Raw genomic sequence first — 24912 nt, forward strand, 5'->3', positions numbered from 1 at the left:
GGGCTCGGGTGGTTCTGTACAGCGGGGAGTGTTTGGGGGAGGGGAGGGGGTTACTCGAGGTGGGGGGCATGCGTTGGGCGGAGCGGGGACCGTGGCTGGGAGCCGAGTGCAGACCCGGGGGGCTCGGGTGGTTCTGTACAGCGGGGAGTGTTTGGGGGAGGGGAGGGGGTTACTCGAGGTGGGGGGCATGCGTTGCGCGGAGCGGGGAGCATGGCTGGGAGCCGAGTGCAGACCCGGGGGGCTCAGGTGGTTCTGTACAGCGGGGAGTGTTTGGGGGAGGGGGTTACTCGAGGTGGGGGGCATGCGTTGGGCGGAGCGGGGAGCGTGGCTGGGAGCCGAGTGCAGACCCGGGGGGCTCGGGTGGTTCTGTACAGCGGGGAGTGTTTGGGGGAGGGGAGGGGGTTACTCGAGGTGGGGGGCATGCGTTGGGCGGAGCGGGGAGCGTGGCTGGGAGCCGAGTGCAGGCTCGGGGGGCTCGGGTGGTTCTGTACAGCGGGGAGTGTTTGGGGGAGGGGAGGGGGTTACTCGAGGTGGGGGGCATGCGTTGGGCGGAGCGGGGAGCATGGCTGGGAGCCGAGTGCAGACCCGGGGGGCTCGGGTGGTTCTGTACAGCGGGGAGTGTTTGTGGGAGGGGAGGGGGTTACTCGAGGTGGGGGGCATGCGTTGGGCGGAGCGGGGAGTGTGGCTGGGAGCCGAGTGCAGACCCGGGGGGCTCAGGTGGTTCTGTACAGCGGGGAGTGTTTGGGGGAGGGGAGGGGGTTACTCGAGGTGGGGGGCATGCGTTGGGTGGAGCGGGGACCGTGGCTGGGAGCCGAGTGCAGACCCGGGGGGCTCGGGTGGTTCTGTACAGCGGGGAGTGTTTGGGGGAGGGGAGGGGGTTACTCGAGGTGGGGGGCATGCGTTGGGCGGAGCGGGGAGCGTGGCTGGGAGCCGAGTGCAGACCTGGGGGGCTCAGGTGGTTCTGTACAGCGGGGAGTGTTTGGGGGAGGGGAGGGGGTTACTCGAGGTGGGGGGCATGCGTTGGGCGGAGCGGGGAGTGTGGCTGGGAGCCGAGTGCAGACCCGGGGGGCTCGGGTGGTTCTGTACAGCGGGGAGTGTTTGGGGGAGGGGAGGGGGTTACTCGAGGTGGGGGGCATGCGTTGGGCGGAGCGGGGACCGTGGCTGGGAGCCGAGTGCAGGCTCGGGTGGGTCTGTACAGCGGGCTGGTGCTGAGGGCACAAACTGAGCACGGGTTCCAAATGGCGGAGACGTTTCTCTGGTGCGGAGGACTGGCAGGCGTTAGACCTGTCAGGGCTTGCCCAGCCTGCCATCCCCACCCGCTGCCAGGGACCCCAATGAGCAGGTACCAGCTCCTTGAGGAAAAGGGGGGTTCCTGTTCCCGCCCACACACTAATTACAGAGTCTGTGCCCACCACCACATCCCATCCCATCCAGTCTATGTGCGAGTGCTTCCCCAGAGCTGGGTGCAGCACAGGGCCCTTGTCAGGGTTTCCTCCCCACTCTGAACTCGGGGGTACAGAGGTGGGGACTCACCTGAAAGACCCCCTAATCTTATATTCTACCATCTTAGGTTAAAAACTTCCCCAAGCCCCAAATTCCTTCCCTCGTCCTTAGATGGTATCGCTGCCGCAACCACATGATTTACACATAAATTCAGGAAAGGGTCACTTGGAGTCCCTATTCCCCCAAAATATTCCCCCAAACCCCTTCACCCCTTTTCCTGGGGAGGCTTGAGAATAATCTACCAACCAACTGGTTTGCAGTGTGAGCACAGCCCAAACCCTTTATCTTTAGGGCACTAAAATCAATCAGGTTCTTAAAAGAAGGATTTTTATTATAAAGAAAAAAGTAAAAGAATCACAGCTGCAAAATCAGGATGGAAGGTAACTTTACAGGGTAATAAAAAGATTTAAAACACAGAGGACTCCCTTCTGGACTCAGCTTTAGTTACAAAAACAGAAATAAAACTACCTCTTAGCATAGGGAAAATTCACAAGCTAAAACAAAAGATAACCTAATGCAGTTCCTTAGCTCACTTACAATTTCTGTAATTTTTAGATGGATTATTCCAGATATATTTTCAGGAGATGTTGTCCCTGCTTGGCTTCTCTCTCGGTCCAGAGAGGGAACAAAAAAAGAGCACAAACACCACCCCCCCCCACACACACACACACACATTTGAAAGTATCTGCTTTCCTTATTGGTCCTTCTGGTCAGGTGCCAACCAGGTTATTTGAGCTTCTTAACCCCTTACAGGTAAAGCTTGACAGCCCTCACTAGGTGTGGCACAGACCCATGAGCGAGAGCAAGCCTACCCCCACCGTTGGGCCAGGCGCTGCCCAGAGCCTGACCGAGATCAGGGCCCCTGTTGGGCTGAGCCCTACACAGACTGACCCTGACTGTCCCAGCGCGCTAGGAGTTCTGGTTCCCCCCCGACCAAATTCTAACCCACTAGCTCAGTGATATTCAATGAGAGCTACCCACGGGCCAATCTGAGAATGTTATGACACAAGGCAGCCCATTGGTACAGATGTCTGACAAAAAGCACTTCAGCTGCCAATAAATAAAGCCCCTCCAACGAGAGGCAAGGAAAGTATTAGTGATTCTCTCTTCTAACACAGTTTATAACTCAACATTATTACCTGTGTTTGTGGCACTCGCTAGTGGGAGAGGTGACAGCACCAAACGTGATGAGTGGGTTGTAGGTGGTCTGGCCAAGGCCATGCACGCATGAAGATGCTCGTCCCTCAGGTGATGGCGGTACTGGGTTTTTATAGCATTCATGGCAGAAAACCCAGCTTCGTAGAGGTACATTGGTCCGAACACGGTTAAAAGCCAGATGCTGGCTATTCTGAAACTGATCAGCAGACTGAGTCCAGAACTTGCAATGTCCCGCTTCTCTGGATTTTGCCTTCAAGACATCTGAGCTCTTGAGCCTTACAATTTCTAATCGAAAGGCCCCTTCATTGATTGAATCAAGAGTGTTCTTTGCTTCAGAAGGGCAAGGGCCATCAGCAGAGAAAACAAATCAAATCAAATCCTTGGGAATTTTAAAGTTCTCAAATCCCATTTTATAATTTTTGATCAGATTGTTCAGGAATTTGTGCAGCGTTTTCATCGAGGTTTCATCTGTAACAACATCACATAATGTGGGAAAGTGCAACAGCTTTCCTGCGAAGTCTGCCTGAAAATTTTCAAGATTCCTCTGAAAGGCACACACTTTTTCAAACAGATCTCTGACACTGCTTGCATGACCGTGGAACTGCAAGCTGAAGAAATTCAAGTGACCAGTAATATCACACAGAAAAGCTACTTGTGACATAATTCATAAATTCCAGGAACTTGCAAGCCTTGTTGTTTTTGTGGTTTGAAAGGAATTCTATTATTTCTTTTTGAAGCGCACAACACCTGTATCATGAATCCCACTGCTTAACCAGCGAATATCATGCTGCAACAGGTCACTGGATTTGGCTGAAATGTCTCGTAAAACAGTTTTATAAAAACAATGTTGCAAGCTAGAAGTTGAGCAGATGCGGGATTGGTGTCCCCTGTTTGCCAGAAGCTGGGAATGGGCGACAGAGGATGGTTCCTTCCTGTGGGGTAGGTTTCTAATAGTATTAAGCATAAAAATTCTACCTTGAAAATTTCACCATCATAAAATCTAACAAACCGCACTAGCTGGGGAGTGTAACTTAAATGATTCGTCCACTGCAGGAGACGTGTGTTTGGCGTTTTTAAATCAGAAAGCAGCGTTGACAGACAATCCACATAAATTACAAATATCAGCCACTGTTTGCACTGCCATGGAATCGGACAGGGGAACCTGCGTCACACGGGTCACAATGTCAACTTTGTTTTTAACCCTGGCAAAGAGCTCCTCCAGCATTTCCAATGTGCGCTCCTTCACGAGCTCGGCATCCAGGAAAGGCCTTTTCCTTTTAGCTAGTGCCCACATTCTCCAACGAGAGGCAGCTGTTGCTTTCCCCTGTACAGTTGCTGATCTCGTGAGAACATTTCAGGTGTGACACGAAGACTTCATATTTTCAATTTTGTCACATTTTGCAGCACCATGAGGAGGCCAGGCCGCGTGGAAGTGACTGTGCTTTGAGTCAAAGTGGCGCCTCCCGAGGCGACCTTACAGACAGATCCAGTGGTTTGGTAGAGGAAACACCAAGGCTTTGTATTTAAATGCGACAGCATAACAAAGAGAAAATCCACTGTGCAGCTTGGGTTAAAAGCTTGGTTTTCGCTGTCGACTTTGCGACGTTTACTCCCCCACTCGCATCCGTTTCCGGCTCCATTTACATCACCAATGATAAAACAGGCGGCCTCCCAACTCATTCGTAGCCGACGCTATGGGAGAACCTAAGCTCCAGGACGTTACTTACGAAGGAAGCCATAGGCAGCACACAGCTGATAATGAATTTAGTTACAAGCATTTTTTTAAGGTGAGCTGCCGGGTCACATTTGGCCCCAGGCCACCCACTGAGCATCACTGCACTAAGAGCTGGCGTTAGAACCCAGGAGTCCGGGCTCCCAGCGCGCCCCTGCCCCACTTAGGGCCCTGGCTCTCAACCTTTCCAGACTACTGTACCCCTTTTAGGAGTGTGATTTGCCTTGCGTACCCCCAAGTTTCACTTAACTTAAAATCGACTTGCTTACTAGCTCAGCCATAAAAATTGTGTCAGCCACTATTACTGACAAATTGCTACTTTTCCATTTTCACCATACAATTATAACAGAAATTGATTGGAATATAAATCTTGTGTTTGCATTTCAGTGTATAGTACATCGAGCAGTATAAAGAAGTCATTGTCTGTATGAAATTTTAGTTTGTACTGACTGGACTAGTGCTTGTTGTGTTGCCTGTTGTAAAATTAGGCAAATCTCTAGCTGCGTCAATGCACCCCCTGGAAGACCTTGGCGTACCCCAAGGGTACACGTGCCTCTGATTGAGAACCACTGGACTAGAACCCACTCCCCTCCCAGAGCTGAGGATAGAACCCAGGAGTCCTGGCTCCCAGCCCCCCTGCCCCTCACAGACCCTCCAGCAGAGCTAGCACCTTGCACCTCAGCACCCCCAGCCCCCTATGCAGTGGGGTACAGGATCCCCCTTCTCCCCCCGCCATAGCCCAGGCTGCCTCCAGCGCCTGAGGGCCCACCTGGTGCACACTGTACAGCACCTCCCCATAGCAGCAGGGGTCCATGGGGTAGTGGGTGGATCCAGCCATGCGGGCTGTGTGGGTGGGGGCCAAGCCAGCCCAGCGAGCGCACAGCCCCACGTAGACGTCCTCCAGGGGCACGGGAGGCACGTGGGGGGCGGCCCCCAGCACCCACAGGGCAGCGTCGCTGGACAGCACGTAGGCCGTGCCGCTGCAGTAGGGGGGGAAGGCCCGAGCCGGGTAGGCGGAGGCCGGGACGTGGTGCCGGTTGCTGGGGTCGCGGTTGGGCTGCACCCGCCAGTGGACCCGGCCCAGGTAGAGCTGGCGAGGGCTGGGCAGCGCCCCCAGGTGGCGGGCCAGGGCAGGCAGGTTGAGGAAGACGTCGTCATCGACTTTCACCACAAAGGCGGCGCTGGGGCAGTGGGCGGCCGCCCAGCCCAGCAGCATCATGGTCTTGAGGGTCAGGTTGGCGTAGGTGTCGGCAAAGCGGCCCTGGACCAGGTCTCCGTGGCGCTGGGACTCCTCCTCCAGCCGGGCCTGCTCCTCGCCCGAGCCCGGTGCCCCCAGGGCGAAGAGCGTCTGCACCGGGTACCCCCCGGCCCAGCGGGCGCCCCCCCAGCTGGCACGCACCGCCTGGCGCTGGGCCGTGTGCCCCGGCGCGCTGGCCACCAGCACCAGCAGGAAGGGGGCCCGGGGCCTGCAGGCGTCCACGTTGGGCAGCAGGAAGGAGTCGGGGCCAGGCAAGGGGGGGTCTCCGTGCAGGAAACCCCCCCTGCCTCCCAGGAAGGGGGCCAGTGACCACGATAGCAGCTCCTCCCCTGTGCCCCCAAGCACGAGGCTCACAAGCGCCAGTCCCCCCAGCCCTGTCAGCAGCCCCCGCCGCAGCCAGGCAGGGGGGCAGCGGTGGGGGCAGAGCCGGGGGGCCATACGGGGTGAGGCTGGGTCAGCAGGTGATGGAGGTTGCCTGCAAGAGAGAGAGAGAGATGGGGGATCACACACAGAACACCCCCCAGTGCCCCTGCAGCCCCCCAGTATGAGCCCCCCACTACCCTGCCCACAGCCACCCCCCTTGTTCCGGGGAGGCAGGGGCAGTGGATGGAGGGAGAAGGCCAGACAGAGGCACTTCGTGGGGAGGGGCTGGGAGCACTGTGGATCGGGGGCGAGGGGGGGTAAGCAGCAGAAAGGGGTCAGGGGCCAGAGGGGGACGGGGAAGGGGGCAGGAGCCGGGGGGACGCGGCGAGGGAGGGGAAGGAGGGCAGGGCCCCAGGGAGGGGGGAAGGGGGCAGGAGCCGGGGGGACACGAAAGGAAAAGGGGCGTAGCAGGGGCTGTGGGAAGAGGGGGCAGGAGCCGGGGGGGGGGTAGGCGGAGGGGGGTAACGGGGCAGGAACTGGGGGGAAGCGGAGGGGAAGGGGGCAGGGCCCCAGGGGGCCGCGGCGGGGGAGGCGCGAGGGGGCAGGAACTGGGGGGGATGCGGGGGGCAGGGGGAGGGGGCGAGGGGGGGCCCGGGGAGCCGCACTCACCTCCCGGCCCCGCCCCGCTCCGTGCGGCGTCCGTGCGCCTCCCCCCCCCGCCTGCTCGCCCGCCAGACCCCTCCCCCCGGCATGCCCCCCCCGTACCCACCCTTCAGCCCCCCGGCCCAGTTCTCCCATCCCCGCCCCGGCCTCCCCCCCCCCCCGCTGCTGCTCGCCCGCCAGACCCCTCCCCCCGGCATGCCCCCCCCGTACCCACCCTTCAGCCCCCCGGCCCAGTTCTCCCATCCCCGCCCCGGCCTCCCCCCCCGCCTGCTCGCCCGCCAGACCCCTCCCCCCGGCATGCCCCCCCCGTACCCACCCTTCAGCCCCCCGGCCCAGTTCTCCCATCCCCGCCCCGGCCTCCCCCCCACCCCGCTGCTGCTCGCCCGCCAGACCCCTCCCCCCGCGGCATCTCCCTTCCCCCCTCCCCGGCACGTCCCCCCCCCCCGTACCCACCCTCCAGCGCCCCCCGGCATGTTCCCCCGCCGCCGCTGCCCGCTCCCCAGTTCTTCCTCCTCCCCCCCAGCATCTCCTCCCCCCAGCACCCACCCGGCAGCCCCCTCCCCCCCAGTTCTCCCTTCCCCCACTGGCATGTCCCCCCGTTCCCACCCTCCAGCCCCCCCCCCCGTTCTCCCATCACCCCGTCTCCCCCCCTCCAGTTCTCCCATCAACCCCCCCGGTACCCCCCCAGTTCTCCCCCCCCCCGTTGCTCTGTGTGGTGCTGACCCGGAAGCCGGTAGAGATCCAGCGCCGGGGTCTGGTGTTTCCAGGCGAGGCCTCCAGTGAGCGCTGGGGGTCACACGGGTCAGGGTAGCTTGTGAGAGGTGTGTACAGCCCCCGTGCAAGGAGCTGGGCGTGTGTCCCGTGAAACCCACCTCTGAATGCACGCAGGAGGCGCCCGCCATGGGCAAAACCAGGTTTCCTGTCTGACAAGAGCTGGCCTCGCTCGCTGGCAGGACTCCCCGTTACACACACAGTCACCAGGAAAACACAAGCCCCGGAGGGGGTGGGGGGGATGCTGGCTGTGTGCACAGACCATTACCTGTGGGGGTACGTCCGGGAGGTAAAGACACCCTGCACCCCAGACACTGCGGCTGCATGCATGAAGACAGGCGCTCAGCCAACCTTCGCTGAAAACGCTGCCGAGACAGACCTCCTCGGACAGCCGGCTAACCTGGGCTCGGCAAGAGGGGCCGGGGCCCGAGCAGGTCGGGGCCCAAGGCAGCACTGACCTGGTTGTGACCTGTCGCCTCTAGAAAGCGCGTGTTGATTTTATGTGTAACCACCTGTCTCCACTAGCCTTCCTCACGCTCACGGGGATCTTTGCTGGCAGCCGCGCCCTTGTTTTCGCTACATGTATGGCTCAGCACGGTGTTAGTCGCGGCTGACTCTTGCACGCCGTCCTGCTGGGGACATGGCCCTGGGAGGAGCCCGCGACCCAGGAACACGGGACTTAAACTGCAAGGCAAAGGCTGTGCCTCTGGCCCAGGCCAGCCCTTGCTTGCCCCTCCCCGGGAATGTGTAAGCGGCAGGAGGCTGGCTGTCTAGGGTGCCTGCCCCCTGGATGGAGCGTGAAATTTGGGGGCCCCAAAGTAGCTGCTTCCCAGCGTATCCGGCAGGCTCAGCACATTGAGCGCCCCCCAGCGCCCAGGACATGGCCAGGTGCCCCTCCACCCAGCCCCTCACCATGAGAGCAGCACTGCCAGTGACCCCAGGGGTGGGGCAGCCCAGGGAGCAGGACCAGCACCATCCCTGCTTGATGTGTGTGAGGAAGGAGAAAACCCGCAAGGGCCCTCTGCCCCCCCCCCCCCCACCCGTGGGAGCAATCCCGGCACGGAGGAATCCCACAGTTCAAGTGGCCAAATAGAGGCCACTGCCGGGGGGGCAGGGCAGAGAGGGGTGCAGTGGGGGAGGTGCAGAGGCATGGGGGGGGGCATGGGAGGGGGTACCTGTGGCCTCTCACTCGAGTGTCGCTCCTGTCCGTGGCCTGTCACTCAGCACCTCCCTGTGGGGCTCTCCTGCTCCCCAGGCCCTGCCCCACTGCCTTCCCCTAACCCACCTGTGCCCCATACTCCCCCATCCCCTGCCTCTGAGGCCCCAGGGCAGGGCTTGGCAGCTCTGCTCACTTGGTGGGCTGGGGTGGGGCAGGCAGGATACGGCGGCTGCACCTGCTGGTCCCCTAGAAAATGCCCAAACATGGCCTGTGATTTGAACCATCCCCCTGGGCGGTGCTGGACAGACCAAACAAGAGCTCATGTCTGGGACCGACCAGGGGCTGTGCTTGCTGGCGTCTGGAGACAGGATTCAGGGACCCCCCAGAATCAGGGAGTAGGGGGGGAAGCATATAGCCCCCAGGGGATTAACCGCCTCATCCCAGGACGTAGCTGGGATAATATTAATTAGCCCCAGGGTACTGCACAAGATATGACATCATTAACGCCATGTTGGTGACGACCTATGATCCCGGGTGTGATGTCATTCGTGCCGTGTCGGCGACGCGCTGGGACGCCAGGTGTGATGTCACTAACGCTGTGTCGGTGACGACCTGTGATGCCGGGTGTGATGTCATTAATGCCGTGTTGGCGATGCGCTGGGACCCCGGGTGTCATGTCGCTAATGCCGTGTGGGTAACATGTGAATCTCATGTCTCCTGTGCTCCTGCTCTGGGCCTGGGGGGCTTCAGGCTTTAATTACATGGGCCCAGGCAGGTTACTAACTTCCCCATCTGACCCAGGCGCCGCTATCTTTGAACGGAGCGGAAGTAGCTTCCTTCCCATTTCAGGCACAGGTGGCCGCCATCTTGGAACAGGGCGGAAATAGGCGCATTCTCCCCGGCTAGCGATGCCGCCATATTGGAAAAAGGCGGAAGTGGCTTAATCTGCTTCTAGCACGAGCTCGCGACCATCTTGGAAAGAGGCGGAAGTGAGCTGCCCTTCAAGGCCCCCAGCCGGCGGCCATCTTGGAAGCGGGCGGAAGTGGAAGGCGAGTCTCCCTGTCCCGTCTGCCCTTTCCCCAACCCAGGAGGGCCGGGACCTGCGACCCCGAATTGGTCCTGATCCCGCAGGGGAGGAAGCGGAGGGACTCAGAGGCCGGACTACAAATCCCATGGTGCACCGCGGCCCCCGGCGGAAGTGGGCTGTACCGGAAGCCGGATCGAGAGGTCGCACGCACGTTGCGGGGCGGGGCTCAGCGCCGGAGCAGCGGGGAGCGGTAGGTGCTGGTCGGGTGGGGGGCGCTCGGGAGGGACCGTGTGCCCCCCCCGCTCTAACCCCCCTCCCCCCGCAGGCGGACCGGACCGGACCCGACCGGACCCTCATGGCGGACCTGATCCAGAAGAAGCTGCAGGGCGAGCTGGAGAAATACCAGCAGCTGCAGAAAGGTACCGGCCCCCCCCCCCCGCCGCCCCATAACCCGCCCCGGTCCCTCCCCCCATCACCCCCCCGCCGCCCCATCACCCGCCCCGGCCCCTCCCCCCATCACCCCCCCGCCGCCCCATCACCCGCCCCGGCCCCTCCCCCCATCACCCCCCTGCCGCCCCATAACCCGCCCCGGCCCCTCCCCCCATCACCCCCCCGCCGCCCCATCACCCGCCCCGGCCCCTCCCCCCCGCCGCCCCATCACCCGCCCCGGCCCCTCCCCCCATCACCCCCCCGCCGCCCCATAACCCGCCCCGGTCCCTCCCCCCATCACCCGCCCCGGCCCCTCCCCCCATCACCCCCCTGCCGCCCCATAACCCGCCCCGGCCCCTCCCCCCATCACCCCCCCGCCGCCCCATCACCCGCCCCGGCCCCTCCCCCCATCACCCCCCCGCCGCCCCATCACCCGCCCCGGCCCCTTCCTGTCCCCCCAGGCCTGCCCTACCGCCCCATAACCCCAGGCATCCCCTTCCTGTCCCCCCAGGCCTGCCCTACCGCCCCATAACCCCAGGCATCCCCTTCCCCCATCACCTCCCCACTAATTCCTGTCCATAACCCACTGCCTTCCCCTAACCCACCCGTGCCCCATACTCCCGCATCCCCTGCCTCTGGGGACCCTGCACCCCGCCCCATGCCCAATAACTTGCCTGTACCCCGTAGCCTACTGCGCCCTATAATCCATCCCTGCACCTCCTCCCCATCACCCTTCTCCATGGCCCAACCTCCCTGCACCCTGCCTCCTAACCTGCCTAACCCAGGCCATAATCCTTCTGCCACCCCCCTCGATCTGCTGCACCTCCTCTTCCCCAGCGTCCTGCCCCCTTTCCACCCTCTGGGGTTCCTGCAGCCCATTGACCTCCTCCCGGGGTCCCTGCTCCCCCCGATCCCCCTGGACAAACAAACTGCCTCCTGTTCCTCAGATTCCCTTCCCCCCCCACTGGGGCCTTTCATTGCACCCTCCATGTTCCCACCCCTCACATCCCTGAGCCCCCCTTCTACCCTCTTTCCCCCAGTTACTCCTAATGCGAATACACAGGCTGGGGAAGGAGCTGGCTTGACAGGCTGAGGGCTCTGATCCCAGTGGGGAGAGCTCCCCTGCCACCTGACCCTCTGCCTGTACCCTGAGCACTGGCCCAGAGACCCCCAGCCACTGGCCTGCAGAGCCCCACTGCGGGCAGAGGGAAGCTGGGTCTCCTCCTCCTGCAGACCCCTGGGGGTTATTCATCAGTGCTGCAATATAAGAGATAGCAGGTTGATTTCTTGGGGGCTGTGATGTGGGCAGAGGTCTCTGGTGTCCCTATGGGGCTGCAGCCCTGGAGCTCATGGGGTCCCTCTGTGTGTGCCCCTCAGATCTCAGCAAGTCCATGGCGGCACGGCAGAAACTGGAAGCACAGTTGACTGAGAACAACATTGTCAAGGAGGTGAGTGTGCCCTGCTCCCCCACTCTGTACTCTCCCTCCCTTCCCCGCCCCTCACCTCCCCTTGTTCTGCTCCCCCACAGGAGCTGGGGCTGCTGGATGTGACCAACACTGTCTACAAGCTGATTGGCCCCGTGTTGGTGAAACAGGACATGGATGAGGCTAAAGCCACTGTCAGCAAGCGGCTGGACTATATCACTGGAGAGATGTATGTGTGTGAGGAAGGGGGGTTTCCTGTGTGGTGGGCTGGCTCCCTGCCCCGCAAGGACACTGGCTGGCTCACAGGATGAGGAATGGGCCCTTCCCCTTTTGGGGTCACTGGCTTCGCTCCACTCCCAGGAAGGGGCCCTGGCTGGCTCATGGGGTGGGGAATGGGCCTTTCCCCTCTAGGGGTCACTGGCCCCAATCCAGCCCCATGGCAGACAGGGGCCTGAGCTCGGGGGCCTCTCTTGGTTTCAGGGCTGGGGGGAGGGTTCTAGGCCCATCTCACTCTCCCCTTCCCCCCCACAGCAAGCGCTATGAGCTGCAGATGCAGGAGTCTGAGAAGAAGGCGGAACAGCAGCGGGAGGTGCTGGCCCGGCTGCAGCAGGAGTATCAGCGAGCCCAGGGCAAGGGGACGGCTAAGGCATGAGCTGGTGCTGGTGGGGGAAGCTGGATCCTTGGGGCTGTGAGGGGAGGGGGAGCTGTATTTATTTCAAACAGCAAAAAAATTAAAGAGGTGATGCACAAACTGATGGCACCTGGCCCTCTGTGCCCCCTACCCCTTGGTATCCACTCGCTGGCCTGGGGCCGCTGCTGCTGCTCTCAGCTGTGCTCTGCCCTGCCCTGAGCTTTGTCCCTTCAGCTTTCTCCTGTGGTCTCTGGCTGTGCTGTGCCAGGCAGATTCCGCCTCCCCAGAGACACAGCTCTCTGCCAGCTGCTTCTAGTGTCTTTATTGCGTTAGTGTTACAGCAAAGAGGGCTAGGGCCACAAGCCCCCTACACAGTGATGCAGGGGGAAATCAGCTGCCCCTGCAGGGCTTAGATCACCCAGTCCTTCCCCCCACCTCCAGTTGAGTCCCTGAGAAGCTGCCATCTTGGCATTGGCAGGGGCATCCCACTTCCCACCTGTGACTAGAGGGGAATTAGCACCCTGGCCTCTGCTGCAGTGTCCTGGCAGGGGTGAGACCATGCTCTGGGAGAGTGGGCTCACTGCTCCGGTCGCCCCCCCCGCCCAGCTGTACCTCCTGGGTGGACAGGAAGTAGGTACTGGTGTTTGGGGGGGGAGGGGCTGTCAGGACATCACCCATTTCAAGATACTTAGATCATAGCCCTGAGGCAGCTGGCTGGGCTGGGCAGGCTGCCCCTTGGACAGTCCTGGGGCAGACCAGAGCCTGGTGCCAGGGGAGATGAAGGTAGCCCCAGGCCAAGCAGACAGTCCTAGGCCCTGTGCAGCTCCAGTTCCCTTCCCCAGAGTCTGGGCGCATGTCACTTCCTTTCCTCCAGCCCAGGAAGCCCCAGGGCAGTTTCGGGGTTCACCATCAGAAGAGGGCCCTGGCAAGCTTGCGGCCGGTGGCCTTGATCTTGGGGAAGGTGGCGCTGAGCTCAGCCCTGCGGGGGGCAGCGCTGGGAGGCAGGGGAGGTTCCCCAGGGCCCTTGGGGCGCAGCACAAAGTCCAAGCTGGAGCCATTCATGGCGTAGAAGATGTTGGCTGTAGGCGGGAAGGTCAGCTCTGCAGGGGGAGAGAGAGGGTGTGAGGGCAGTTAGGGAATAGGGTCCCCGCACCCACTCATGGGACCCCAGCTTCCTAGGGACTCCTTTGGAGACCCCTCATTGCTGTGGGTGCTCCCCAACCCCCCAATGGGCCCCCCCAATCCCTACCCCAGGGACATCAATTCCCCTGACCCCCTCACCTTTCCCCTCAGGCAGCAGCTGGACCAGCTGGAATTGGGGGGCAACCCCCAGCTCCTGGCCATGCTTCTCCAGCACCTTGGCGATGACGGACGGGGTTTTGTCCTGGCTGGTCACCTACAGCAACACAACACACAACTCCCACTTTCCTCAACAGAGCCAGGCCAGGCGCCCCCGAGACCACCACCACGTACATGGAAGTGATCGCCCCACAGAGATAACACAAGTGCAGCCACAAAGACATGCCCCATGTGCACAACACGCAAAGCTGGGAGAATGCAGCAAATCCCAGGAGAACGCAGCAAATCCCAGCAGACACCCCAGAAAGCCCCACACCCAGTCAACACCCCCACCCCCCGTGACAATGTGCACACACAACACAGCCGCACGCAGACATGTAGGGGTCCAGCCCGTCCACACCAGACACACACAATGGGGCAGCCCCTCCCCCCAGGGAGAGACAGTGAGTCAGGGGACCAGTTGCCCCTTCCCCACAGCAGCTGTGGGATTGGGATCGGGATCACCCTGGGGAAAAGGGGGGGTCCCCTGACTAAACTAATAGTGTTTAGTGGGTGGGCCAGGCTAAGACTGCAGCAGGAAAGTGTCACAGCAAGACAGAAAGGGCAGGATTGACAACCCAGGTGTCCTGATTCCCAGCCGCCCACTCTATCCTCCACTCCCCTCCCAGAGCCGGGATAGAACCCAGGAGTCCTGGCTCCCAGCCCCCACCCTGGGGATGGGATCCAGGCGTCCAGTGCTCACCAGGATGCTCTTGTAGAGGCTGCCGTTGTGCAGGGCCATGCGCGCGCGGATAATGCAGCAATCGGAGGGGGGGGCCCCAGGCTCCCGGGTGGGAGGGGCAGGGAAGGCCGAGCCGCAGGAAGCCGAGCGCCGGTGCCCCCGGGGAAAGCCCCCCCCGGTGGGGATGGGAGGCGAGAGGCCCCCGGCCAAGGGAGCCACATCCTCAGGAGCTGTGTCCAACGCTGAGACTGACGGCCACTTTATGTGCTGCGGGGACGCAGAGGGGGTGACTGGGGCAGCGAGGGGCTGGGATTGAGGAAGGGATGAGGGGGATGGAGAAGGGGGGTGAGGGAGGAATGGGACAGGGGATGGGGGTGCAGGTCTGGGGGGGGAGATCAGGCAGGGGGAGGAAGCGGTAATGGGGTGGGGTCTCACCTGCGCCAGGCGAGACAGCAGCTGCGTGGGGCCACGGGGGGGTGGCAGCAGGTTGTGGCAGCAGCCAGGGGGCCCCTCATGGGAGCTGGGCCCCTCCCAGGAGACGAGAGGGTTCCCCACGGAGCTCAGCAGCCTTGGAGGTAGGGGAGGTAACAGAAGGATTGAGGGGGGGCTGCTACCTTCAGCCCCACAAGCCTTCAACCCTTGAGCCCGCCTCCCCATCCCTCCAGACCCCCAATGCCTCAGAGCCCCCCTCCCTCAGTTGCGGCTCAGCTCTGCCCCCTCCATACTCACTCTGTGCAGTGGGTGATGACCAGGGTGGGCTTCAGGGACCGCTGGAGGGTTGGGGCCTCCCCGGGGGGTTCGATCTCACAGGAGAGACTGTGACTGTGGGGAGAGGGGGATTAGAACTGCACAATACACACAACACCCCACAAACTCCCCCCCAAACTCCTCTACACACACCCCCTACATGCAACACTCCTTACACAACCCCCAAACTCCTCTACACACACCCCCTACACAACACAACCCCCCATGCATCACACACAATACCCCCCCCCAAAACTCTACACAACCCCCCACCACACTCTACATGCAAACACAATCCCCTACATGCAGCAACCACTTCACACAGCACCTACAAGCCCCATCCCGCCGCCCCAGCCACGGGGGGGACGCTCCCCCCCCCCCGCTACCTCTGTGCCTCAGAGAGGGGGGGCAGTGCCCGCAGCCAGCGCTGGAAGTGGGAGCTGGGCTGGACGCTGTAGTTGCGGCATATGGACTGCAGGAGACGCAGCTGGGCCAGCACCTCGAACTCCTGGGGGCAGAGAGCGGGGCAGTTACACGGGGAGGGGGCACTGCAGACAGCAGGGCTATAACAGGGCAGCGGGGCATTGAGCAGGGGGGTGCTATACTGGGGGGCAGCACAGAGAGTGTGGGGGGCTATATTGGGGGCACAGAGCCCAGGGTCTGTAACCAGCGGGGGGGGACCGCATAGAGAGCATAGGGGGCTGTACTGGGGTGAGGGGGAGATTAGAGAGCCTGGGGGAGCTCTACTTAGTGGGGGGAGGAAGAGAGTGACAGAGGGGGGCTGTACCGGGGAGAGGCAGAGAGTGACAGAGGGGGGCTGTACCGGGGAGAGGCAGAGAGTGACAGAGGGGAGCCCCAAGCCAGATGCGGAGGGAGCCCAGCAGGCCCGGCACAGCCCGGTACCTTGCGCCGCTTCTCGAAGTTGATGTATCCGTTCTGCCAGAGAAACGAGAGGTGCCATGAGCCCCATGACCAACTCCCGCATGTTCCTTACCCCCCCAGCTCCCCACTGCTCTCCTGCCCCCTTGCCTGCCCCTCCCACTGGCCTGGCCCCCACCCCTAACAGGATCCTAGATCATCCCCCACCCCCAGGTCTCACCTCCAGCTTGTCCTTCATGGCTGTATCCAGCATCACCAGGTCTCGCAGGAAGGTGCCCAGGTACGGAACCACACCCTGGGGAGAGCAGGGGGTCAGAGAGCAGGCAGTCAACCCCCCAGCCCCCCACATATCCCCCACTGTGTCCCACCCCACCGTGCACCCTCCAGCCCCCCACAATGCCCTGCACAAACCACACTGCCAACCCCCCTGCCCCGCAGCACCCCGCTGTGACGAAGTGGGGATTTTCCCTTGTTATGTTGTATGTGAGTCTTACTGTTGAGCCTAGGTGAGTTTTACTGTTTTGCATGAATACTGCGTGTGCCTCAGTTTCCCTGTGTGCTGCACCAATACCTCGGTGGTGGGAATAGGGTGTGAGATTTTGGCTGAGACCTCTGGGGCAGGTGAGGCTGCTCCAGCTGCCTGCACATATGCTATGACTGCCAATCCCCCCACCCCACAGCACCCTGCCCAATCCCCCACATAGTCCCACACAAACCACACCTACAGTCCAGGCCCCAGTGCCCCGCACATATTCTCCACCCCCACAGCCTCCTGCCTAGCCCCCACCCACCCCAGTGTACCCTGTCCAGCCCCCCACGTACCTTCACACAAACCACACCTCCAACCCAAACCACTGGGCCCCCCACATATCCCCCACCCTATTGTGCCTCTGCCCAGCGCCCCATGTACCCCAACCAGGGCTGCCCAAGCCCACCATGCCCCCAGTATCCCCCCCACCTCTGCCCCCCCGTGCACTGGAGGAGAAGAACAGGGACGGGGCAGCCCCCCCATCCTGTGCCCCTGCATCCTCGCCCATCACTGCAGCCCCCCCTTCCACCACTCACCACTGGGCGCTGCTCCTGGGGTCTTCGTGGCTGCCGGCGGGGGGCAGGGTCGGCACCAGACGGCTTGGAGGTGCCCTCCTGGGGGGGGGTCAGAGGAATATGAGAGAGGGCACAGGGTGCGAGCGCAGGGAGGAACAATGAGACATGGGAAGGTGTCAGGGATGAGGGCAGATACAGGAGACCTAGTGAGACATAGGGGTTGGGGGTCAGGATGGGGCAGAAGAAGGGATCGGGGGCAAGATGGGAGAGGGGGACAATAGGGGGCCATGGGGAGGAGGTGGGTAGGGAGCAGTATGGGGAGCTGAGCGCCGGGGGCAGGATGGGGGGCTAGGAGCTGGGAGGCAGCACAGGAGCTGGGAGCACAGGATTGGGGGCAGGATGTGGGGGGCACAGGAGCCAGGCGGCCCCTCACCTGGAACAGCAGCTGCCGGCTCAGGCTATAGTTATCCTGTTCGGAGCAGATGGTGCAGAGCTCCTCATAGCTGCGCAGCACGTCCCTGGCAGGAGAAGTGTGGGGGGGGGGTGAATGACCCATGAGATGCTGCCCCCCAGATGCTGCCCCCTCCATCCTGACCACCCAGCTCCACCCCGCCAGCCCAGCCCCACCTGGCGGTCTCGTCCCAGGTCCGCTTGAGCCGGTGCACAGGGCTGGACTGCAGGGCGGAGATGATGGCACAGAGAGACGAGAAATTCCTCAGGGCACGGCACTCCTGGGGGCACAGCGGTCGGGGTCACAGGGGGCCAGCTCCGACACCCCTGCAGGGCGGGGGCTAGGCTGGCTCGGGGCGGGGGGGGCAGGCTGCTCCCAGGGAGCTGCAGGGCGGGGGCTGGGCTGGCTCGGTGGGGGGGGCCTGCTCCCATGGAGCTGCAGGGCGGGGGCTGGGCTGGCTCGGAGGGTGAGGGGTCGGGGTGGGGGGCCAGCTCCCATGGAGCTGCAGGGCAGGGGCTCGGGGGGGGTGAGGGGTCAGAGGGCCTGGTTGGTATTGGGGGCAGAGCTGAGGTCAGAGGTTGCTCTCCTTTCCCACAAGCCGGGGGCCCATCACTGCGGTGTCGGACGCAGCGTGGTGACCCCGACCCTGAGGGGCTGAGCTCCGGCCCCACACTCACCTCAGCCACGTGGATCCATTTCTCCAGGATGCGGGCCCGCTGCTGGGGGCGCAGCCCCGGCCCCGCCAGGCAGGAGCGGATCACGGCCCCCGCCAGGCGGTTGAACTGGTGCACCGTGGCGCGGACACTGGGGCAGACCCGCTCCCGCCCCTTCTTGTCCCGCTGAGACCAGAGCGAGCCCAGGCACTGGTAGGGCACGACCCGCAGGAACAGCGCCTGGGGGTGGGGGGCAGGGGTTAATGGGGGGCTGCTCCCTGACCCCCACCCACTGCTAGGGGTGTCCCTTACCCCTCACTTACCCACAGGAACATCTCCTGGGATGTCCTGCACCCCCACACCCCGTAACCTAAAGACTGAGTCCCCCTCCCCCGTCACCTACCCCCCCAAATACCCTGACATGGGGGCCCCTGGGGTACAGCCCCCCCCACCACACACACTCACCGCCTCCTCCAGTGTCAGCTGAGCAGCCACATGGTCAGCTTGGAAGGTCAGAATGTCGAGGGGGTCAGGGTCCCCCCGAGGGGTCACACCCCCCTCGGGGCCATCTTCCCCCACCCCCAATTCCTCTTCCTCCAGCTCCCCTGCAGGGGAGAGGAGGCAGTGTTAGATCCAGCGGGGTGGGGAGCCTGCCCCACAGATAGACCCTCCCCTCTACCCCAGTACCCCCTCCCATCTGCCCACCCACCAGATCTGCCCCCAACCCCATCTGCCTGCCCCCCCGGCTCCCCCACTCCTCTCCAACCAAACCCTTCCCGCATCCATCTGCCCCCCTGCAGGCTTCCCCCACCTGCAGCCCCCCTCACCTCCATTGCTGTGCCCCCCCGGCACCCCCCGTAGGGCGAGCAGGCGTCTCTCAGCCTCAGAGCCCTGCCCCAGGGCACATTGCAGGCTCCGGCCCAGTCGCTCCACCAGGCCAGGGTCCAAGCCCCCCCCGAAATCCTCAGGGTACCCGTCCAGCCAGGAGCACATCACCGAGGAGAAGGCCCTGGGGGGAGATGGGGGTGAATGGGGGACACGGCCGGGGGAAGGGAAGTCGGGGTGGGTGGGGGCTGTGGGGGCGGGGGTCACTCACCGCTGCAGCTCAGCTGTCTCTGGGGAAACGGGGCTCGGCTCCAGCGCCCCGACCTCCTCCAGCCTGAGGAAGAGACGGGGTGAGGCGGTTGCCATTGCCACTGCGCTCCCCTCCCCACACCCCAACAACTCCTTTCCCCTCGTTTGTGCCCCCTAACCGCTCCCCGCCAAGTCCCAGCCCTCCCCTCTCATCCCCTCATGGAGCTCGGCTCCCCCACCCCCAGCTCATTCCCCCATGGGGCCCGGCTCCCCCCTTGTGTCCCCCCATCCCCTCTTCCCCGACGTTTCCCCCATAATCCCAATTCTAGTCACACCCCACTTCCCCCCAGCGTCCTGCACCCCCATCTCCCCTGTACTTACCCCATGTCCTGCACCCTCTCCCCCCCCCACTTACCCCCAGCATCCTGCGCCCCCTCCACCCCCTGCCCCTGTCACCTGTCGAGCAGCAGCCCCAGCACCGTGGGGGGGCGGGCGAACACCCGGTAGGTGATCAGGAAGGTAGGGACGTAGGTGGCGTCACCCAGCGTCTGGGCCTCCAGCAGGTGCCGAACCAGCCGGACCAGCGACCCGGCCTTTAGCGAGCGGGCCTGGCTGCCTGCCCCCCCTGGGGCCTGTGGGGAGACCGTCAATCAGCCTGGACCCCCCCATATCTCCCCAAGTGACGTGGCCTGGCTGCCTGCCACCCCCCCCCCCGGGGCCTGTGGGGAGAGCGTCAGAGCCAGCCTGGACACCCCGCCCCCCCAATACCACTGAGGCCTAGGGGAAAGAGGGGGCACCAGAGCCGACCTGCCCCCCCACTCACCCCTGGCTGGGCGCCCCCAGACTGCCGCGTGGTCACTGTGTAGATCGCTCCCTCCTCGGCCTCCTCCGTCAGGGTCACCGGGGGCTGGGGAGAGGGGAAGGTTACCCCGGATATCACTGCCCCCCACCTCTCCACCCCCCTCCAACTGCAGGAGTCTCATCCCCCCCCTCCCCCTAGTCCAGCCGCCCCCCTGGATATCCCCTGCCCAGCTGTATCTGAGCTGCCCCCCACCCGCCACACACACACACTCACCTTGACAGGCAGGCAGTACCACCGTGTCCGGGACAGCCCCCCTCCCTCCTGACCTCCTGGCTCCAGGCACGCCCCCAGCCGCAGGAAAACCTTCATCAGCCCCCCCGAACAGAGACCCCCCTCCTGCTGCCTACGGGGGCGTAGCCCTCGCCAGCCCCCCCAGGAACTGCCCCCTCCCCTCAGGCAGAGGGAGCACTCTGGGGGGCATCTGGATACGTGGGTGGGGACAGACAGATGGTTGTCACCACCCCCACCCCAAGGTGCGCTTCACTGGGTCTCACTCAGCCCCACCCCGGAGCGCGACTCTCACTGGGGTGGGGGCGTGTGGGGAAGGGAATTGCCTAGCTGAGCCCCCCCCAAACCCCGCAGCCCCATGGGACAGGCCTGGGCCTGTGGGCCCAGGCAGGGGTTCGAGGTGCGTAGGGCTGGGGGGCAGGGTAGGAGAGTTAGGGGGCACAGTGGGGGTTCAGGGGCACAGACAGCAGGGAGGGGGTGCAGGGGGAGGGGGCAGAGGGGGACCCAGTGAACCTCCCAAACACGCAGGCCAGGGCACAGACAAACACCCTTCCCGCCTCCCCAGTCACCCCCCTCCACAAGAAACCCCTCCTACACTCCTGTCAGTCTGTCCCCCTCCCCTCCCCTGTTCCCCTACTCCCCTCCCCCGTCTGTCTGTCCTGTTCCCCTTGTCTGTCTGCCCCTGTTTTTCTCTCTCTGTCTCCCTCCCCCTGCTGCTTCCGCCTTCTCGGTCTGCTCCAGCCCCTCCCCGTCCCGCCCTGCCCCCCCAGGCACTTCCCCAAACCTGCCCCGCCAAACCCTGCAGCTGCCAGGCTACCCGCCCTGCCCCCCACCGCAGGGACTGGGTGTGTCCTCAAGCGGGGACACGCACCTGAGCCTTATGACCGCAAGGAGCGGCAGCCACCTCTGGGTGGGGCATGGCTGCTGAGGGCCAAGGGGAATTCGGGACAGGAAGTGAAGGGACCTCCCAGGGCTCACTGACACCCAAGCCCCACACTGCCCCTCACCCCAGCCCCAGCCCCGCAGCTGCTCACTGCCCTAGACCACACTCCCCGCACCCCAGTCACTCACCCCTCACAACTAGCTCACAACACAGCCACCCCCCGGCCACCCCACACAACCGCACCCTGAGCAAGCCGCAGAACTACCAGCAAAGCCAACACAACCGCACACACCTCGACTACCAACGCCTTGTCCCCAGCGACAGCGCTCCTCTCTCACAGCTCCACAATCCCACACGGGCGTGACCCCGCCACACACACCCCCCGGACAACACACGGCTCCACAATCCCACACGGGCGTGACCCCGCCACACCCCCCCGACAACACACGGCTCCACAATCCCACACGGGCGTGACCCCGCCACAGCCCCCCGACAACACACGGCTCCACAATCCCACACGGGCGTGACCCCGCCACACACCCCCCCCGGACAACACACGGCTCCACAATCCCACACGGGCGTGACCCCGCCACACCCCCCGGACAACACACGGCTCCACAATCCCACACGGGCGTGACCCCGCCACACCCCCCGGACAACACACGGCTCCACAATCCCACACGGGCGTGACCCCGCCACACCCCCCGGACAACACACGGCTCCACAATCCCACACGGGCGTGACCCCGCCACACCCCCCGGACAACACACGGCTCCACAATCCCACACGGGCGTGACCCCGCCACACCCCCCGGACAACACACGGCTCCACAATCCCACACGGGCGTGACCCCGCCACACCCCCCGGACAACACACGGCTCCACAATCCCACACGGGCGTGACCCCGCCACACCCCCCGGACAACACACGGCTCCACAATCCCACACGGGCGTGACCACACACCCACAGCCCCCCCGCCCCGTGTACCACATGTGCCCACAATGGTGTGAGCCGGCAACACCCGCCCTTCACACCTGTGTGACCCAAGACCACGCAGAACCTCCCCCTCAACCACACACAAGGGCCTGACCCCACATCCCCTCTGACCCCTCATCACGCCCCACAACACAACCCCACGGGGCAGCCACCCCTGCCCCCCTCAGCACACACCTCCCTGTGACCCTCCGGTGCCCCCCAGCCTGCCCCCTGCTCCCCCCACCCCGACCCCTCCCCATCCCTCCTCACCTGGGGCTCAGGGGGCCAGCTCCGGTACCCGCTCAGAGTGACCCCCTGCTCCCGCCCCACATCACCTGCTCCCCCCACCCCGACCCCTCCCCATCCCTCCTCACCTGGGGCTCAGGGGGCCAGCTCCGGTACCCGCTCAGAGTGACCCCCTGCTCCCGCCCCACATCACCTGCTCCCCCCACCCCGACCCCTCCCCATCCCTCCTCACCTGGGGCTCAGGGGGCCAGCTCCGGTACCCGCTCAGAGTGACCCCCTGCTCCTCCTGCCCCACATCACCTGCTCCCCCCACCCCGACCCCTCCCCATCCCTCCTCACCTGGGGCTCAGGGGGCCAGCTCCGGTACCCGCTCAGAGTGACCCCCTGCTCCCGCCCCACATCACCTGCTCCCCCCACCCCGACCCCTCCCCATCCCTCCTCACCTGGGGCTCAGGGGGCCAGCTCCGGTACCCGCTCAGAGTGACCCCCTGCTCCCGCCCCACATCACCTGCTCCCCCCACCCCGACCCCTCCCCATCCCTCCTCACCTGGGGCTCAGGGGGCCAGCTCCGGTACCCGCTCAGAGTGACCCCCTGCTCCCGCCCCACATCACCTGCTCCCCCCACCCCGACCCCTCCCCATCCCTCCTCACCTGGGGCTCAGGGGGCCAGCTCCGGTACCCGCTCAGAGTGACCCCCTGCTCCCGCCCCACATCACCTGCTCCCCCCACCCCGACCCCTCCCCATCCCTCCTCACCTGGGGCTCAGGGGGCCAGCTCCGGTACCCGCTCAGAGTGACCCCCTGCTCCCGCCCCACATCACCTGCTCCCCCCACCCCGACCCCTCCCCATCCCTCCTCACCTGGGGCTCAGGGGGCCAGCTCCGGTACCCGCTCAGAGTGACCCCCTGCTCCCGCCCCACATCACCTGCTCCCCCCACCCCGACCCCTCCCCATCCCTCCTCACCTGGGGCTCAGGGGGCCAGCTCCGGTACCCGCTCAGAGTGACCCCCTGCTCCCGCCCCACATCACCTGCTCCCCCCACCCCGACCCCTCCCCATCCCTCCTCACCTGGGGCTCAGGGGGCCAGCTCCGGTACCCGCTCAGAGTGACCCCCTGCTCCTCCCGCCCCACATCACCTGCTCCCCCCACCCCGACCCCTCCCCATCCCTCCTCACCTGGGGCTCAGGGGGCCAGCTCCGGTACCCGCTCAGAGTGACCCCCTGCTCCTCCCGCCCCACATCACCTGCTCCCCCCACCCCGACCCCTCCCCATCCCTCCTCACCTGGGGCTCAGGGGGCCAGCTCCGGTACCCGCTCAGAGTGACCCCCTGGTCCTCCCGCAGCTCCAGCCGGGCCCCCTCCAGCAGATGGCGCAGCGAGCGGGGCAGCATGGGGGGCCGTGGGGGGAGGGGACGTCTCAGCCCCACGGAGGAGTCATGGGCTGCCCCCTACTGCCGGGGGAGGGGGGTGTCAGGCGAGGTCCAGGACTGAGAAAGAGGGGGGCGGGAACGGACGGACAGGGGAGGGAAGTTAGAACTTCTCCAGAAGCAGGAAATATTTGGGGGAACTTTGTCCCCTTCCCTCCCGCTCCCCACTTCCTCCCACTTCACCCCCCAACAGACCCACTGCACCCCTCCCTACACCCCCGTATTCCACACTGCACCCCCCGCCCAGCACCCCCATATTCCCCACGCCACCCCTCCCTAGCACCCCCTGGCACCTCTTCCCATACCCTCCATTGCACCCCCCCCGCTCTCCCAGTCCACGCCCACCTGGGTGCCAGGCTGCGGCTGGGAAGGTCCCTTCTCCCCTCGGGCACCCGGCTCCCCGCTGCGCCCCGGGGCCAGGCTGGGCGGGGCTGGGCGGAAGCCCCGGAGCCGGCTTGGGAACGGAGCCCGGAGCTGGGTAGGAGGGGCAGGACGGGGTGGAGTCCGGGGCCGGAGAGAGAGAAATCCGGAGCTGGAGCCGGACAGACGGAACGGAGCTGGACCGAGCCTAGGAACAGAGCCCGGGGCCAGAGAGACAGAAAGCCCGGAGCTGGAGCGAGTGGAGAGGCATAAAGCCCGGAGCTTGTATCAGCCTGGACGGGCTCCAGGGAACCGTAAAGCCGGGAGCAGAGCCGGCAGGACTCAAGGGGGAGGCTCGGAGCCAGAACTGCACAGCCCGGAGCAAAGCCTACTGGGGAGATTTAAATCCTGGAGTGGAGTACACCTGGAAAGGAAGTGACATGAAACTCAGAGCGGAGTCAGGGAGCAGAGACCTGCAAAGCCCAGAGAGGAGCCAGAGGACTGGGGAGAGTTAAAGCGCAGACCAGATCTGCCTGGGAACAGAGCCAAGGCCAGAGAGACCCAGAACCTGGGGCGGACGCGCTATGGGCTCTGTCCCCTGGATGCATGTTTCCCAAATCTCCATTTAGTGTGTTTTCCACTCCCCTGGGATCCAGCTCCGCGTTGCCAGTTCTCCAGTCCTTATAGTCCCCTCATGATCCAGCTTCATATTTCGTCCCATGATCCGGCTCCATGTTTCCCAGTGGCTCCAGTCTGTATATATTCTTCCCTTCCCCATGGGATCCAGACCCATGTTTCCCAGCTCTCTGGTTTGTATAGTCTTCCCCCTCCCCTCCCGCCAGAATCCAGCTCCATGTTTCCCAGCGCTCCAGTCTGTATATATACACTCCACCCCACCCCGTGTTTGTATATTCTCCCCCTCCCCATGGGATCTGGATCCATGTTTC

General features: G+C 64.0%; 3 protein-coding genes across 8 annotated transcripts; 1 reads left to right on the top strand and 2 right to left on the bottom strand.

Annotated features, from left to right (window-relative positions):
• Window positions 1–1813: 1813 nt before the first annotated feature.
• Window positions 1814–8264, bottom strand: B3GALT4 (beta-1,3-galactosyltransferase 4). 6 transcript variants are annotated; one of them, XM_084648625.1, is made up of 2 exons: window positions 7907–8264; window positions 1814–6126 (listed from the first exon to the last, which is right to left on the bottom strand). In XM_084648625.1, the coding sequence occupies exon 2, from the start codon at window positions 6087–6089 to the stop codon at window positions 5037–5039; it is 1053 nt and encodes a 350-aa protein (XP_084504751.1). In that variant the 5' UTR covers window positions 6090–6126; window positions 7907–8264; the 3' UTR covers window positions 1814–5036. The 6 variants fall into 6 exon arrangements, with proteins under 6 accessions (XP_084504751.1, XP_084504746.1, XP_084504748.1 ...); XM_084648620.1 differs by lacking the exon at window positions 7907–8264 and adding an exon at window positions 7550–7871; XM_084648622.1 differs by lacking the exon at window positions 7907–8264 and adding an exon at window positions 7401–7542.
• A 1462-nt stretch (window positions 8265–9726) lies between these two features.
• Window positions 9727–12242, top strand: PFDN6 (prefoldin subunit 6). The gene is made up of 5 exons (XM_084647099.1): window positions 9727–9884; window positions 9960–10053; window positions 11441–11511; window positions 11592–11716; window positions 12019–12242. Exons 1-5 carry the CDS (start codon window positions 9780–9782, stop codon window positions 12137–12139), a joined length of 516 nt encoding a protein of 171 aa, XP_084503225.1. The 5' UTR covers window positions 9727–9779; the 3' UTR covers window positions 12140–12242.
• A 183-nt stretch (window positions 12243–12425) lies between these two features.
• On the bottom strand, window positions 12426–24333 carry RGL2 (ral guanine nucleotide dissociation stimulator like 2). The gene is made up of 19 exons (XM_084647097.1): window positions 23951–24333; window positions 23462–23665; window positions 19810–19893; window positions 19443–19618; window positions 19009–19071; window positions 18740–18921; window positions 18378–18517; window positions 17937–18152; window positions 17436–17539; window positions 17242–17326; window positions 16830–16907; window positions 15985–16059; window positions 15789–15821; window positions 15272–15393; window positions 14868–14960; window positions 14574–14706; window positions 14160–14405; window positions 13400–13514; window positions 12426–13218 (listed from the first exon to the last, which is right to left on the bottom strand). Exons 2-19 carry the CDS (start codon window positions 23567–23569, stop codon window positions 13028–13030), a joined length of 2244 nt encoding a protein of 747 aa, XP_084503223.1. The 5' UTR covers window positions 23570–23665; window positions 23951–24333; the 3' UTR covers window positions 12426–13027.
• Between the last annotated feature and the right edge of the window lie 579 nt (window positions 24334–24912).

Source organism: Lepidochelys olivacea, assembly GCF_965140295.1.
Source record: "Lepidochelys olivacea isolate rLepOli2 genome assembly, chromosome: 14".
In the NCBI taxonomy this organism is placed as follows: domain Eukaryota; kingdom Metazoa; phylum Chordata; order Testudines; family Cheloniidae; genus Lepidochelys; species Lepidochelys olivacea.